We start from the raw sequence: 13,774 nt of genomic DNA, 5'->3' as shown, positions 1-13,774 counted from the left end.
AAGAACACCTATTGTATTAAGATTGGGTTTGAATCGGAGTTTATTCACTCATACCATTTTCTGACAATTTAAAAGGGAGTTGTGGTGGGGCTGGTGAAACAGGGGACTGAAAAGTGCTCGCTAATCAGCTGCATTTCACTGTTCTGCAATGAAATTTGGAATCAGTGCTGCACTCAGAAGCTGCTTAATGCATAATGGTGACAGAGCAGAATTGTTCTGCAGAAATTTATAGAAGTATATGTCGCTATCATTCACAACCAAAATGTTTATTTTTCATTCTTGAGTAAAGTAGCCGCTGCCTGTCCTACAGAGGCCCCAGGTCATGCCAGTGCTCCCAGGGTTAGGCACTTCCAGTTGAAGCACTGCCCAGAAGGCAGTTAGTAAAGGGTGCTAAAACCCATCATTTAGCTTCAGAAAGAATGAAGGTCTTGTGAAATGGATTTTTTAGAAACACATAGAGCTGTAAATGCCATTAGATCAGACGAAACAGCTGCACTTTTCTCCTCAAAAGGCCTAATGTAGTTCCAGCGGAAAGCAAATTTTGTATGCAAGTTAAAGTTCTTTGAGTTAAAAACAGGAAATGCTGGAAATACTCAGCAGGTCTGGCAGCATCTGTGCAGAGCGAAGCAGAGTCAACGTTTCAGGTCAGTGACCCTTCTTCAGAACTCCAGCATTTCTTGTTTTTATTTCAGATTTCCAGCATCTGCAGTATTTTGCTTTTATTAAAGTTCTTTGAGTTCTGGCTATAAGGTTTTCTGCCTAGACTGCTGGAGCAGCCATCATGAAAGTAAAATTAATGCTGGCCAGATAAAGGAAAAATGAACACACGTCTACATAGTGTAAGGGAATTATTGGAAAGACCCACTGAAATTTTACTTGAGAGGCTGCGACACTAATACTAACAAGTGCAAACAACCGGGGGGCAATTTACTACGGTAGATAATTTCATTTGCAAGGGCATAAGTGTTCTATTTAAATAAACCTGGGACAGTTTTCTCAAAATGTGATCTTTTGGTGATCCAAGTACTCCCCGGCATCTTATCTTTCAGAGAACAGCTGTGAAGTAATTTCTCCATTGGAAATGATTGTCTTCCAAAAGTCGTCCCTGTACAAAGTTCTCTCTCAAACTGTGGCTGTTGATAGCCTAGTATCAGCTCAAGTGGCTGTTAGATATCCGATGGAAATTGCTGACTCGGCACATGTATGGCTGCAGCAACACAGGTTTTGCCTCGCAGACTAAGTTTTGTAGAAATCACCTTCCACCCACCTTATGTATGTTTAATTAACAAGCATCTACCACCATTCGTTGCAATACTTTGCAGTCTTTCTTATTCACTGAAGTTGGAATTCTGGCATGAATTTATCAGACGCACCACATCTTGGTGCAGCCTCTAGTTTTTGTCCGGTAGTTGCAATCAATCCAGAGTCTCCACCTACCTGCTCTTCATGCAGAACCATCCCCCAGACCCATCTTCTCTCTCCCAGTTACTACCCATCCAGGACGCAGTTGGATCATGCTTGCTGTCCATCCTGTTGGAGCTGAAAGCTAATGGTTGGCTTACTTCCTTCTGCTGGCCCTAAGCAGTTATTCCAATTGGTCGAGCTGACCGCGATGGCAGCTCCCTTCTCCATACAGTGTTGCTGGTGTTTCCATGGTGTCCGTGCAGCATTTTCTCCCGTGTTATGCACTATTTTAGTGGATAACTAATGAGCAGTAACCAAGGAAGTAAAGTGCCCACAGTGTTTAAAAATCGTTTGCACACTCTACTTTTTACCGTAATATCAATTAACACACAAATGTGTGAAAGGTAGCATCCTGAAATTATGCAAATAGGTGTATTGAGATCACATGCCCAACGACAGTATCTATTGCTCACTTTTTATTTACTGATCAAAGATACAGTTAGGAACATCTGGATTCCTAATCAGCCACATGTGGCTCACGTGTTGGACAACACTGCTTTAAGTTGCATATGATGTGTTCAGTCATAATGTGCTGTCTGGGTAAATTGCTGTTTTTTTTTTGCTTCCATTTAGCCACTGTTTGCAATGAAATACAAGGAGAACTTCCCTGTTCAGGGCTGGAAGGTGTATGACCCAGTTGCAGAATATAAAAGACAGGTGTGTCATCAATGTCGCGCCAACACACAACATATTTCGTGTAATGTCACTTTCTGTATGAAGCACGTTATCTCAACCTGATCTACTTTTTAGTGCCGAATTAACAGAGTGTTGTTATCATCCAGCCTGTGAGCTATAGATGGGAATGAGTGGATTGAGAATCTGCCATTCCCATTTTTCTTCTGCTCTCCTTATGTGGGCACTGCTGGCAAGGATACATTTATTGCTGCTCCCTAGCTCTCCTGGGACATGATACCATGGGAAAGGTGCTATTTAAACGTGAGTTCTTGTTGTTGACCTTGGAACGTCATGACAAGCTGTCCACTTGAGGAGCTTGCTCAGCTTCTCAGAGAGCTTTAAGAGTCAGCCACATAGAGTGGGATTGGAAGCATGTGTAAGTCAGACTGAGTGGGGGGTGGCACCGTCCCCTTCCTTGAAGTACATTCGTCAACGAGTTTTTTTTTTAACAACAAAATGGGAGTTCTGTTCATTTTCTCTTGTGCGAGACCACAATTTATCAAATGCATTGCATTCATGCATTAATATTGAAGGGAAAAACTTGTCATCAAAACTTCTTTCGCAATTCAGATATACTGATCTGAGAAATACACTGTCTGCTGCATTGACGATAGTGTATATATTATTGTGCGTGTATCTTATTTTTAAAATTTCTGTAATTCTTGATTCCACAGTTGAAGAATTATACAGCGCAGAAGGAGGCCATTCAGTCCATTGTGTCTGTGCCAGCTCTTTTGAGAGCGTTGTCCTGTTAGTCCCACTCCCCACTCTTTCCCAATATGGGCTGAGTGCAGATGAGACAGTTCTGTATAAATATAGGCCCAGTGGGATGACTGTGCTGTGTATGTAAGCAGCACCCAAGATCAATGAGCTGTGTGTGCGACAGTGGGCTAGCTGAGCTGTAAGCATGATTGAATTTGAACTCTTTCAGCTTGCCTTTTTAACTGAAATAAAAAGAAAAGAAAGACTTGCATTTATAGAGCACCTTTCACGACCACCAGACATCTCAAAGTGCTTTGCAGCCAGTGAAGTACTTTTGAAGTGTAGTCAGTGTTGACTTGTAGGAAATGTGGCAGCCAATTTGAGCACAGCAAGCTCCCACAAACCACAATGTGATACTGACCATATAATCTGTTTTTGCAATGTTGATTGAGGAATAAATATTGGCCAGTACACCGGGGATAACTCCCCTGCTCTTCTTCAAAATGGTGCCAGGGGATCTTTTACGTCCACCTGGGAGAGCAGACGGGACCTCAGTTTAACATCTCATCCAAAAGACGGCACTTCCAACAGTGCTGCACTCCCTCAGTACTGCACTAGAGTGTCAGCCTAGATTTTTTTGTGCTCAAGTCCTGGAGTGGAGTGAAAGGAAAACAAAGTGCTGGAAGCAATCAGCAAGTCAGGCTGCAGCTGTGGAGACAGAAACTGAGTTAATGTTTCAGTAGGATTTTGCTTTTGTCTTTTTTTTTAAAACTCTCTCTTAACTTTTGTAACAGGGACTGCCGAATGAAAGTTGGACAATAAGTAAAATCAACAGCAACTACGAGCTCTGTGATACCTACCCTTCGGTTGTGGTGGTGCCAACCAGTGTCAAAGATGATGACCTTTGCAAAGTGGCAGCATTCCGGACGCGTGGACGAATCCCAGTGAGTTACTAAGAGAGTCCCTTGCATTTTTTTTTTTGAGTCTTGCTGGCATTACCACATCAAACCACTGGAACAATTACTTCCTTTAGAACTTTACCTTCCTGGGCCTGATACAGAAGCAGTTCCTGCAGCTATTTTCCCTTTGAGAACTGCAATACCACTGCAGTTGCAAGGGGAAAAGATTTTGGCCAAGATTTTATTTTAAACTAAATCCATTTTTCCTCCATTTTAGATTAATTAATGACTGATGCTTAAATTGTTTTTATTTTTATAAATGTGCAGCTACCTTCTTAAAAAATGTCCAGGTAGTATTAAACAAATATAACACTGCTTTTCAAGAAAGGAGGGAGAGTTAGCCTAACATCAGTCATCGGGAAGATGCTGGAATCCATTGTTAAGGAGGTGTTAATAAGGCACTTAAAAATTCATGATATGATCAGGCAAAAGTCAGTATCATATTATGAAAGGGAAATCGTGTCTGACAAATTTATTAAGAGTGTTTTAAGGATGTAACTAGTAGGGTAGATAAAGAGGAACCAGTGAATGTAGTATATTTGGATTTTCAAAAGGCATTCAACAAGGTGCCACATAAAAGGTTATGAGACAAGATAAGGGCACATGAGATTGGGGCTAATATATTAGTATCATGACTGAGTGAGACGTTCATGTTAAAACATGAGATATGAATTCCCCAGACCAGGTTTCACAACAGTATTTCACATTTTAAGACTTATTATAACAACTAAATTAAAAATCACTATTAACGAAATAGTATTTCGTAAGTAGCTTAAACTCCAAGTTACAGAGAAAGGTATTTTTCTTCACTTATTAAAACCTCACACCACATTTATGCATTACACAATCCTCCTTGAAGTGATATCTTTGCAGCTAAAAGTCCCAAACTCCTCCCAGTTGCAATGGGTTGAATCCCCCAGACCTTCTCAAAGTCAATGTCTTCTTTACTCACTTTTTCCAAGCACTTTTGAACTGGACTTCCTTTTGGTCCTTGTTCTTCTATGCAAGCCTCAACTTTCAAATCACGTTCAAGTCTTTTGTAGCCTTTTGCTGTATTAGTGTCCTGAGTTCTCTACCGTGGTGCGGGGTAATCCTTAGTTGAGGAACATGGAAGACGTATCGGAAGGACTAGTTTGGACGGTTGCATCATCAGAACAGATGTGACGGAGACGGAGAAACTGGGAGAATGGAATGGAGGCCTTGCAGGAAGCAGACATGAGGAAGTGTTGTCCAGCTAGCTGTGGGAGTCAGTGGACTTATAGTGAATGTTTGTTGATAACCTCTACCCAGAAATGGAGACGGGTAAGTTGAGGAAAGGAAGGGAAGAGTCGGAGATGGACTATGTGAAGGCGACCTTCAAGAGTGAAATTAGGAAACTCTTCTCCACACAAGTTAGGAACATTCTTCCACAAATGACAATTGATGCTGGATCAGTTATTAATTTTAAAACTGAGATTGATAGCTAACCAAAGGTATTAATGGTAATGAAGCAAAGGCATATTGTGCTGGGTCACAAATCAGCCATCATCCCAATGAATGGCGAAACAGTCTCGAAGGGCTAAATGGCCTATACCTGTTCTTGTGAATGAATAAATTTTTTTTAAATAGCCGAAAACACTGATTATGAATGTACCCCAAAACTCTATCTATTTATTCCCCAGATTTTGTCATGGATCCATCCAGAAAGCCAAGCAACAATAACTAGGTGCAGCCAACCAATGGTAGGGCCGAATGACAAGCGGTGCAAGGAGGATGAGAAGTACTTACAAACCATAATGGATGCCAATGCGCAGTCTCACAAGTTAATCATCTTTGACGCTCGGCAAAGCAGCGTTGCAGACGCCAATAAGGTAAAGGGATTGTGTTGGGAGTACTAAATGTGGCTGTAAATAAACTATTTTAAAAAAAATGTTTAGAAACTTGAAAGCCCATAAACCATTGCAGTAAATTCAGATTTTGTTGCATTTGTGTAATGTTTATGTTGGACAATTAACTGAGATGGAATTTCAACTCTTTGTGATATCCATACCATATGCTCAGTCACTGCAGTTCTGCATTAGTAATAATGTATTGGACATAAAATTGAAAGTGTTGGGGAGGAGTAAGAGAAATGTCTTTAAGTCATGTGAGCTCAGTCTTGTTTTCATGCTTTCTTAATCCATTGATATTTCTGAAAATAGAGACATGTTGTCGAAGCTTTTCGTCTTGCACTCATCAGGACAATCCACAAGAATATCAGTGTAAGGGAAAACAACTGCTTTATACTGTATGAGAAGAGAGTGCTGATTGGTTGGCAAGTGAACGTTGTTTCGTAGAGACGTTGCCATGGGGAATGCACCAGTTTACGATGACTGACAGTTAACTGCCAAGCTTTGTTTGAACTTTAAACCAGGCAGCTTGACTCTGATTGGTCAAGGCATTGCCCTGAGGAATGAACCAGAGAATGGCTGTCACTTATTTTGTTCAGCTGAAACAGGCACGATGTTTGTACATATTCTTGCTGTCTGCAAAGAACAGGGCCCTGTGTATTAAATATATGTAGCTTCCAGTAGGCGCAAATGTGCCACACTGAGCACTACTGCCATTCTTAAATTGGTTGTCAGCATAATTCTTAGCACACTGAAGATTATTTAACAAACGTTGTCCAATCACGGAATCACATCTAATGTTGGACACTGTTTTGAGTTTTGCAAGCACGGGCTGGTTGGGGACGGCCTGTACCTTGCCCATTGCGAACAGCGGTAGGGGCATGTTGTTTGATGCGATCCACCAGTCTTTGCGATGTACGGCCAATATACCTAGCATCACACTGGTATTGAAATTCATATATCACATTACTTGTGTGTGATAGGCAGGATGTCTTTTTGGCTTGATGGCAGCATCCTGTTAGTGGCAAACACCACATCTGTTACTAGCTATATCGTCTGTACATCCCAAAGACTGGCGGATCGTATCAAACAACATGTCTTTTCTGCTGTTCGCAATGGGCAAGGTACAAGCCGTACCCAACCAGCCCGTGCTTGCAAAACTCAAAACACAGTGTCCAACACTAGATGTGATTCCGTGATTGGACAACGTTTGCTAAATAATCTTCAGTGTGCTAAAAATTACGCTGACAACCAATTTAAGGTTGGCAGTAGGGCTCACAGTGTGGCACATTTGTGTGTACTGGAAGCTACATATATTAATACACAGGGTCTTGTTCTTTGCAGACGGAAAGAACATGTACAAACATTGCGCCTATTTCAGCTAGACAAATAAGTGACTGTCATTTGCTGGTTCATTCCTCAGGGCAATGCCTTGACCAATCAGAGTCAAGCTGCCTGTTTTAAATTTCAAACAAAGCTTGGCAGTTAACTATTAGTCACTAAATTGGTGCATTCTCCATGGCAACGCCTCTACCAAGCAGAGTTCATTTGCCAACCAATCAGCACTCTTGTCTCATACAGTATAAAATTGTTGTTTTCCCTTACATTAATATTCTTGCGGATTGTCCTGATGAATGCAAGACGAAAAGCTTTGACAACTTGTCTGTATTTTCACCAATACTCAAGTTCTGTGCTTCCAAACAACCATTTATATTTGTATAATTGCCACTTTCTTTTAGGCAAAAGGTGGAGGCTATGAGAGTGAAACTGCCTATTCAAACGCTGAGCTTGTTTTCTTGGAAATCCACAATATCCATGTCATGAGGGAGTCTCTGAGAAAACTGAAGGATGTAGTTTACCCTGTTATAGATGAGTCCAAGTGGCTGTCAAATATCGATTCAACTCATTGGTTAGAATACATAAGGGTGAGACACCTACAGTTCATTATTTATTTTTCACTATTCGATGTAACTTGTCTCCTTGATGCTTGTATCTCATAAAATTGAATCAATCCAACCTGAGCAATCACTATTTGTGATGCATAATTACAGGGGCAATGTTTTAAAAGTAAGGAAGTGGGATGAAATAATGACGGCGGTGAGAGTGGGGAAATTGCATGCTTAATTAGTAACCTCTACCTCCTCTCAGTTTCCGCCCATGTCCAGGTACCTTGTTCAAGTGGCTGTCATTCATTTAATCTTGATAGCGAATATCACTGGGCTAGTTGGCCACAGTAGCATCACATTGGAGCATGACTTCCAGATACCCCCACATACTCAGCAGGACAGTGACCAGGAGCAGGCAATTTTGCACCCCCTCCTTTCCTATCCTGAGGCACTGAGTTCAATCTTAGCACTGCAGCTTAGAGTTGTAGTTAGTAGAGACCCTCTGTGAGCCTTTACATGTGTGGTTCAAGTACTGACAGGATACACTGGGGCCTCTGGTTTTATCAGTTCTGAGGTAGGAAAATGGAGATGTCGGTCTCAGGAACTCTTAATCAAGAATACATTTGTATTATTCTCTCAGGGTAATGAGCTCTGCTTGGGCGGCACTTTCAACTTCAACAAGGGTGGGAACAAAGCATTAGCAGATCAGGGGAGGCAGTGGCGTAGTGGTATTGTCAGTGGACTAGTAACCTAGAGACTTGGGGTATTGCTCTGGGGACATGGGTTCAAATCCCACAATGGCAGAAGGTGGAATTTGAATTCAATTAATAAATCTGGAATTAAAAGCTAGTTGTCAATTGATGTAAAAACCAATCTGGTTCACTAATGTCCTTAGAGAAGGAAATCTGCTGTCCTTACCTGGTCTGGCCTACTTGTGAGTCCAGGCATTCAGCAATGTAGTTGACTCTTAAATGCCCTCTGAATTGATCTAGCAAGCCACTCCATTGAAGGGCAATTTGGGATGGGTAATAAATGCTGGCCTAGCCTGCAATGTCCACATCCTATGAATAAGTTTTTTAAAAAAAAAGCCACTGTAAGATTCATACTTCCCTCTAAGGTCTGGGCCCTGTATTCTAGGTATCAATGACACAAAACAAACTTTGGACACAATTTCCTTTTTATATGGAAAAACTTTTATTAACCTACTAAGCAATGGTATATACTTACAACACCAGTTGCTTAGTTAGACCCGCGTACTGGAGCTCGTTCCTGGGTAGTCAGTCTACTGAACAAATTCTTCCGCACGACTTCCCATGACTGACCAAATCACGCTTCCCTGGCTGCAGCCACAATATCCTTGTGAGCTGTGGCTTTATACCCCTTTCTGACTCTGGTCCCTCAACATAAAAGGTAATATTTCAAATCTGTTCATCCGATTGGGTTTCAGTATCTTATCAATCCCACCATGGCTATTGTTACGACCGAGCCGGGAGTAACGCACTGTCAGTTCAGTCCCATTATCCACAAGTCATAGCATGTTATTAATGTTTTCCCACCAATGGAAATTAGCCAAATTAAACACTTTAGTAACTCCCCAGAATAAAACAGATCAAACCAGGTATCTTTTAAACAACAACAAATTAACTATTTATTAATAAACTAAATCTTAAACACTATTGAGATAAACTTATGTCGAAAAGACTTGATAACTTCTTATTTCTCTTAACCCTAATATGCACACACACATTCAAAAACCGACGGTTAACTGGTTTAAAAATGACGTTTCTTAGCAACAAATAAGTAGCCGGTGATTTACGTTCCTGTTTGGCGAGGTGTCCCAGCATAGACTAATCAGATGCCACTCGAAGTCTCCAGGCAAATTCGACAAACAGTCTTTAAAGGATAGGCGTTCAAAGCACTTCAGTTGCAGCAGGCATCACACAGTTCTTTCAACAAGGAGTATAGCAACAGGTCTATTTGGATTTTAAAATTGGTAGTCTTTCAGTAGAAACGTCATTGAGAATTCTAGCAAACACAAACAGACAACAGAGAGTCGCTTCTGAGGTAAAGATCTCTTAGAGTTATGAAGTAAAAAAGGAATTTACCACCTCCAACAATGCAAATGTTCTTTTTCCAGAGGTTTTTTCCTGTTTAGGCAATAACGTAGCCTATAGCTCAAAATCAGAACTCAGTGATGCCATTGATTCTCTAGCCAGACGAAAAGCCCCTGGGAAGGACAGCATTACCCCTGAAATAATCAAGAGTGCCAAGCCTGCTATACTCTCAGCACTACATGAACTGCTATGCCTGTGCTGGGACGAGGGAGCAGTACCTCAGGACATGCGCGATGCCAATATCATCACCCTCTATAAAAACAAAGGTGACCATGGTGACTGCAACAACTACCGTGGAATCTCCCTGCTCAGCATAGTGGGGAAAGTCTTTGCTCGAGTCGCTGTAAACAGGCTCCAGAAGCTGGCCGAGCACATCTACCCTGAGGCACAGTGTGGCTTTCTTGCAGAGAGATCGACCGTTGACATGCTGTTCTCCCTTCGTCAGATACAGGAGAAATGCCGCGAACAACAGATGCCCGTCTACATTGCTTTCATTGATCTCACCAAAGCCTTTGACCTCGTCAGCAGACGTCTCTTCAGACTACTAGAAAAGATTGGATGCCCACCAAAGCTACTAAGTATCATCACCTCATTCCATGACAATATGAAAGGCACAATTCAACATGGTGGCTCCTCATCAGACCCCTTTCCTATTATGAGTGGCGTGAAACATGGCTGTGTTCTCGCACCCACACTTTTTGGGATTTTCTTCTCCCTGCTGCTTCCACATGCGTACAAGTCCACTGAAGAAGGAATTTTCCTCCACACAAGATCAGGGGGCAAGTTGTTCAACCTTGCCCATCTAAGAGCGAAGTCCAAAGTACGGAAAGTCCTCATTAGGGAACTCTTCTTTGCTGACGATGCTGCTTTAACATCTCACACTGAAGAGTGCCTGCATCGACAGGTTTGCGGCTGCCTGCAACGAATTTGGCCTAACCATCAGCCTCAAGAAAACGAACATCATGGGGAAGGACGTCAGAAATGCTCCATCCATCAATATTGGCGACCACGCTCTGGAAGTGGTTCAAGAGTTCACCTACCTAGGCTCAACTATCACCAGTAACCTGTCTCTAGATGCAGAAATCAACAAGCGCATGGGAAAGGCTTCCACTGCTATGTTCAGACTGGCCAAGAGAGTGTGGGAAAATGGCACACTGACACGGAATACAAAAGTCCGAGTGTATCAAGCCTGTGTCCTCAGTACCTTGCTCTATGGCAGCGAGGCCTGGACAACGTATGTCAGCCAAGAGCGACGTCTCAATTCATTCCATCTTTGCTGCCTCCGGAGAATACTTGGCATCAGGTGGCAGGACCGTATCTCCAACACAGAAGTCCTCGAGGCGGCCAACATCCCCAGCTTATACACCCTACTGAGTCAGTGGCGCTTGAGATGGCTTGGCCATGTGAGCCGCATGGAAGATGGCAGGATCCCCAAAGACACATTGTACAGCGAGCTCGCCACTGGTATCAGACCCACCGGCCGTCCATGTCTCCGCTTTAAAGATGTCTGCAAACGCGACATGAAGCCCTGCGACATTGATCACAAGTCGTGGGAGTCAGTTGCCAGCGTTCGCCAGAGCTGGCGGGCAGCCATCAAGGCGGGGCTAAAGTGTGACGAGTCGAAGAGACTTAGCAGTTGGCAGGAAAAAAGACAGAGGCGCAAGGAGAGAGCCAACTGTGTAACAGCCCCGACAAACAAATTTTTCTGCAGCACCTGTGGAAGAGCCTGTCACTCTAGAATTGGCCTTTATAGCCACTCCAGGCACTGCTCCACACACCACTGACCACCTCCAGGTGCTTACCCATTGTCTCTCGAGATAAGGAGGCCAAAGAAGAAGAAGCTCATGTAGATTTTTCTGCTGGGATATAGACCAGTTCTTCCTTCAGAGCACACTTTGCTGATCTCCGGTTCAAACTGATTATAGCCAGTCTTTACACACAGTCAAAGGTTACAGTACAATATGTGACCCCTCTCTCTCCTGCCGTTGCCTAGGAAACCGATGCAGCTGCTGGCACACTGTGCCCCTTAGTTTTTAAAGGCACACTGTTTTTAAACAGAGGAGAAAAAAACAGTTCCATGCCACTATGCAAGACTACCTGCATGCAGTCATTTCCTGCTCTCAGCAAGGGGGTCTCCAGGTGCATACCAGCAATGGGTGTAATATCGTCATCTTGCTAAGGCAGGAAGAAAACCATTTACACATATCCAAAGAGGCCATTGTCTGTGAGAGATGTTGTAGATGTTGTAATTAGTCTGGCCCACCACCTTGATGACATGTCCTGACCTGTGTGTGTGTCCCTGTTCAGTTAAAACTGGATATTTAAAAAGTCCAATATGAGCCCTAGCGATAATGTCTTCAGTCGGGATTCTTCTCCCTTTTTGTCCCGATGTCCTCCGCACTTCATGTTCCTACCACCTGGTGAGCTGCACACGCTGGTCCACTGATTACATTTTACTTACAAACAGAAATACAAGAGATATTAAAATACCTTACAGCCACCCTGTTATACACTCTGCCTAGTTTTTATTTCCCTGCGAGGGCAAGTCGGGTGGGGTTTATAACGGGCAGGCGGAAAGGAGGAGGACATTTCAGAGGATTTTAGGCCCTTTGCCCAACTTGAAAGTTCTGCCTCTTCTGTGTTAAGCCTCTAAAGGCTGCCATAAAGCTGCTGTTTACCTAGCTGTTGGAGGGATAGGGGCTTTACGTAGCAACAACAATAATGCATCTGATATAATATAGTTTCAGTCTGTTTGCATTTTCTGCTTGATAGTTGGGTTGAATTAGTGAATGGAACCTGGCACCCCCACTGCTCACCGGCCTCCCTTACTGGCCGCCTTCCACTCCCTGGCCTCCCTTACTGACCCCTGGTTCCCGGGGCTCTGCTAGTAAGAAGAAAAGCTGCTTCTGGGTGGGTTAAAACCCAACACTTCAACTGACTTCAGTCAGTGTCAGTTCTGCGTAAGAGAAACCTGGCCTAGTTTCTCATTGTAGTTAGATCCTGAGATTGAACTGTAGTCTTTAACTCCCAGGCATTTATCCATTTGAGAGAGTTTTCTGAGGGCAACTTTCTGTGATTGTGGGTGTCCTGAACTGGAAGTTGAGTTTGAGGAGAGAAAATCTTGGGTCTAAATTCTGATGAACATCATTATTTTGTAATTGAAAAATCTTACCTTTGACTGTGCCTGTGCTCTAAATTTTGACTGTTGAATCTTTGACGTTAAAGATTAAAAGCCTTTCTCTTTCTGTAATTCTTCAATCATTTCCCTTCATTTGTATTTCTATCTTGAGGGAATAAAGAACAAAGAACAAAGATAATTACAGCACAGGAACAGGCCCTTCGGCCCTCCAAGCCTGCGCCGATCCAGAGCCTCTCTCTAAACATGTCGCCTATTTTCTAAGCTTCTGTATCTCTTTTCTTCCTGCCCATTCATGTATCTGTCTAGATACATCTTAAAAGACTCCATCGTGCCTGCATCTACCACCTCCGCTGGCAATGCGTTCCAGGTGCCCACCACCCTCTGCGTAAAGAACTTTCCACGCATATCCCCCCTAAACTTTTCCCCTTTCACTTTGAACTCGTGTCCTCTAGTAATTGAAACCCCCACTCTGGGGAAAAAGCTTCTTGCTATCCACCCTGTCTATACCTCTCATGATTTTGTACACCTCAATCAGGTCCCCCCTCAACCTCCGTCTTTCTAATGAAAATAATCCTAATCTACTCAACCTCTCTTCATAGCTAGCGCCCTCCATACCAGGCAACATCCTGGTGAACCTCCCCTGCACCCTCTCCAAAGCATCCACATCCTTTTGATAATGTGGCGACCAGAACTGTACGCAGTATTCCAAATGTGGCCGAACCAAAGTCCTATACAACTGTAACATGACCTGCCAACTCTTGTACTCAATGCCCCGTCCAATGAAGGAAAGCATGCCGTATGCCTTCTTGACCACTCTATTTACCTGCGTTGCCACCTTCAGGGAACAGTGGACCTGAACACCCAAATCTCTCTGGACATCAATTTTCCCCAGGACTTTTCCATTTACTGTATAGTTCACTCTTGAATTGGATCTTCCAAAATGCATCACCTCGCATTTGCCCTGATT

General features: G+C 43.0%; 1 protein-coding gene across 5 annotated transcripts in view; it reads left to right on the top strand.

The window, feature by feature from the left end:
* Positions 1-13,774, top strand: part of mtmr1b (myotubularin related protein 1b) — an 85,575-nt gene that overhangs the window by 30,744 nt on the left and 41,057 nt on the right. For all 5 annotated transcript variants that reach the window (XM_068047159.1, XM_068047157.1, XM_068047158.1 and 2 more), the window contains 4 exons: positions 2,038-2,121; positions 3,636-3,785; positions 5,462-5,650; positions 7,408-7,593. In XM_068047159.1, coding sequence (XP_067903260.1) covers positions 2,038-2,121; positions 3,636-3,785; positions 5,462-5,650; positions 7,408-7,593 — 609 coding nt within the window. The remainder of the gene's footprint in view (positions 1-2,037; positions 2,122-3,635; positions 3,786-5,461; positions 5,651-7,407; positions 7,594-13,774) is intronic.

Source organism: Heterodontus francisci, chromosome 15 (genome assembly GCF_036365525.1).
Source record: "Heterodontus francisci isolate sHetFra1 chromosome 15, sHetFra1.hap1, whole genome shotgun sequence".
NCBI lineage: Eukaryota > Metazoa > Chordata > Chondrichthyes > Heterodontiformes > Heterodontidae > Heterodontus > Heterodontus francisci.
Note: the sequence above shows the minus strand (reverse complement) of the source record. Positions and strands in the feature narration are given on the sequence as shown.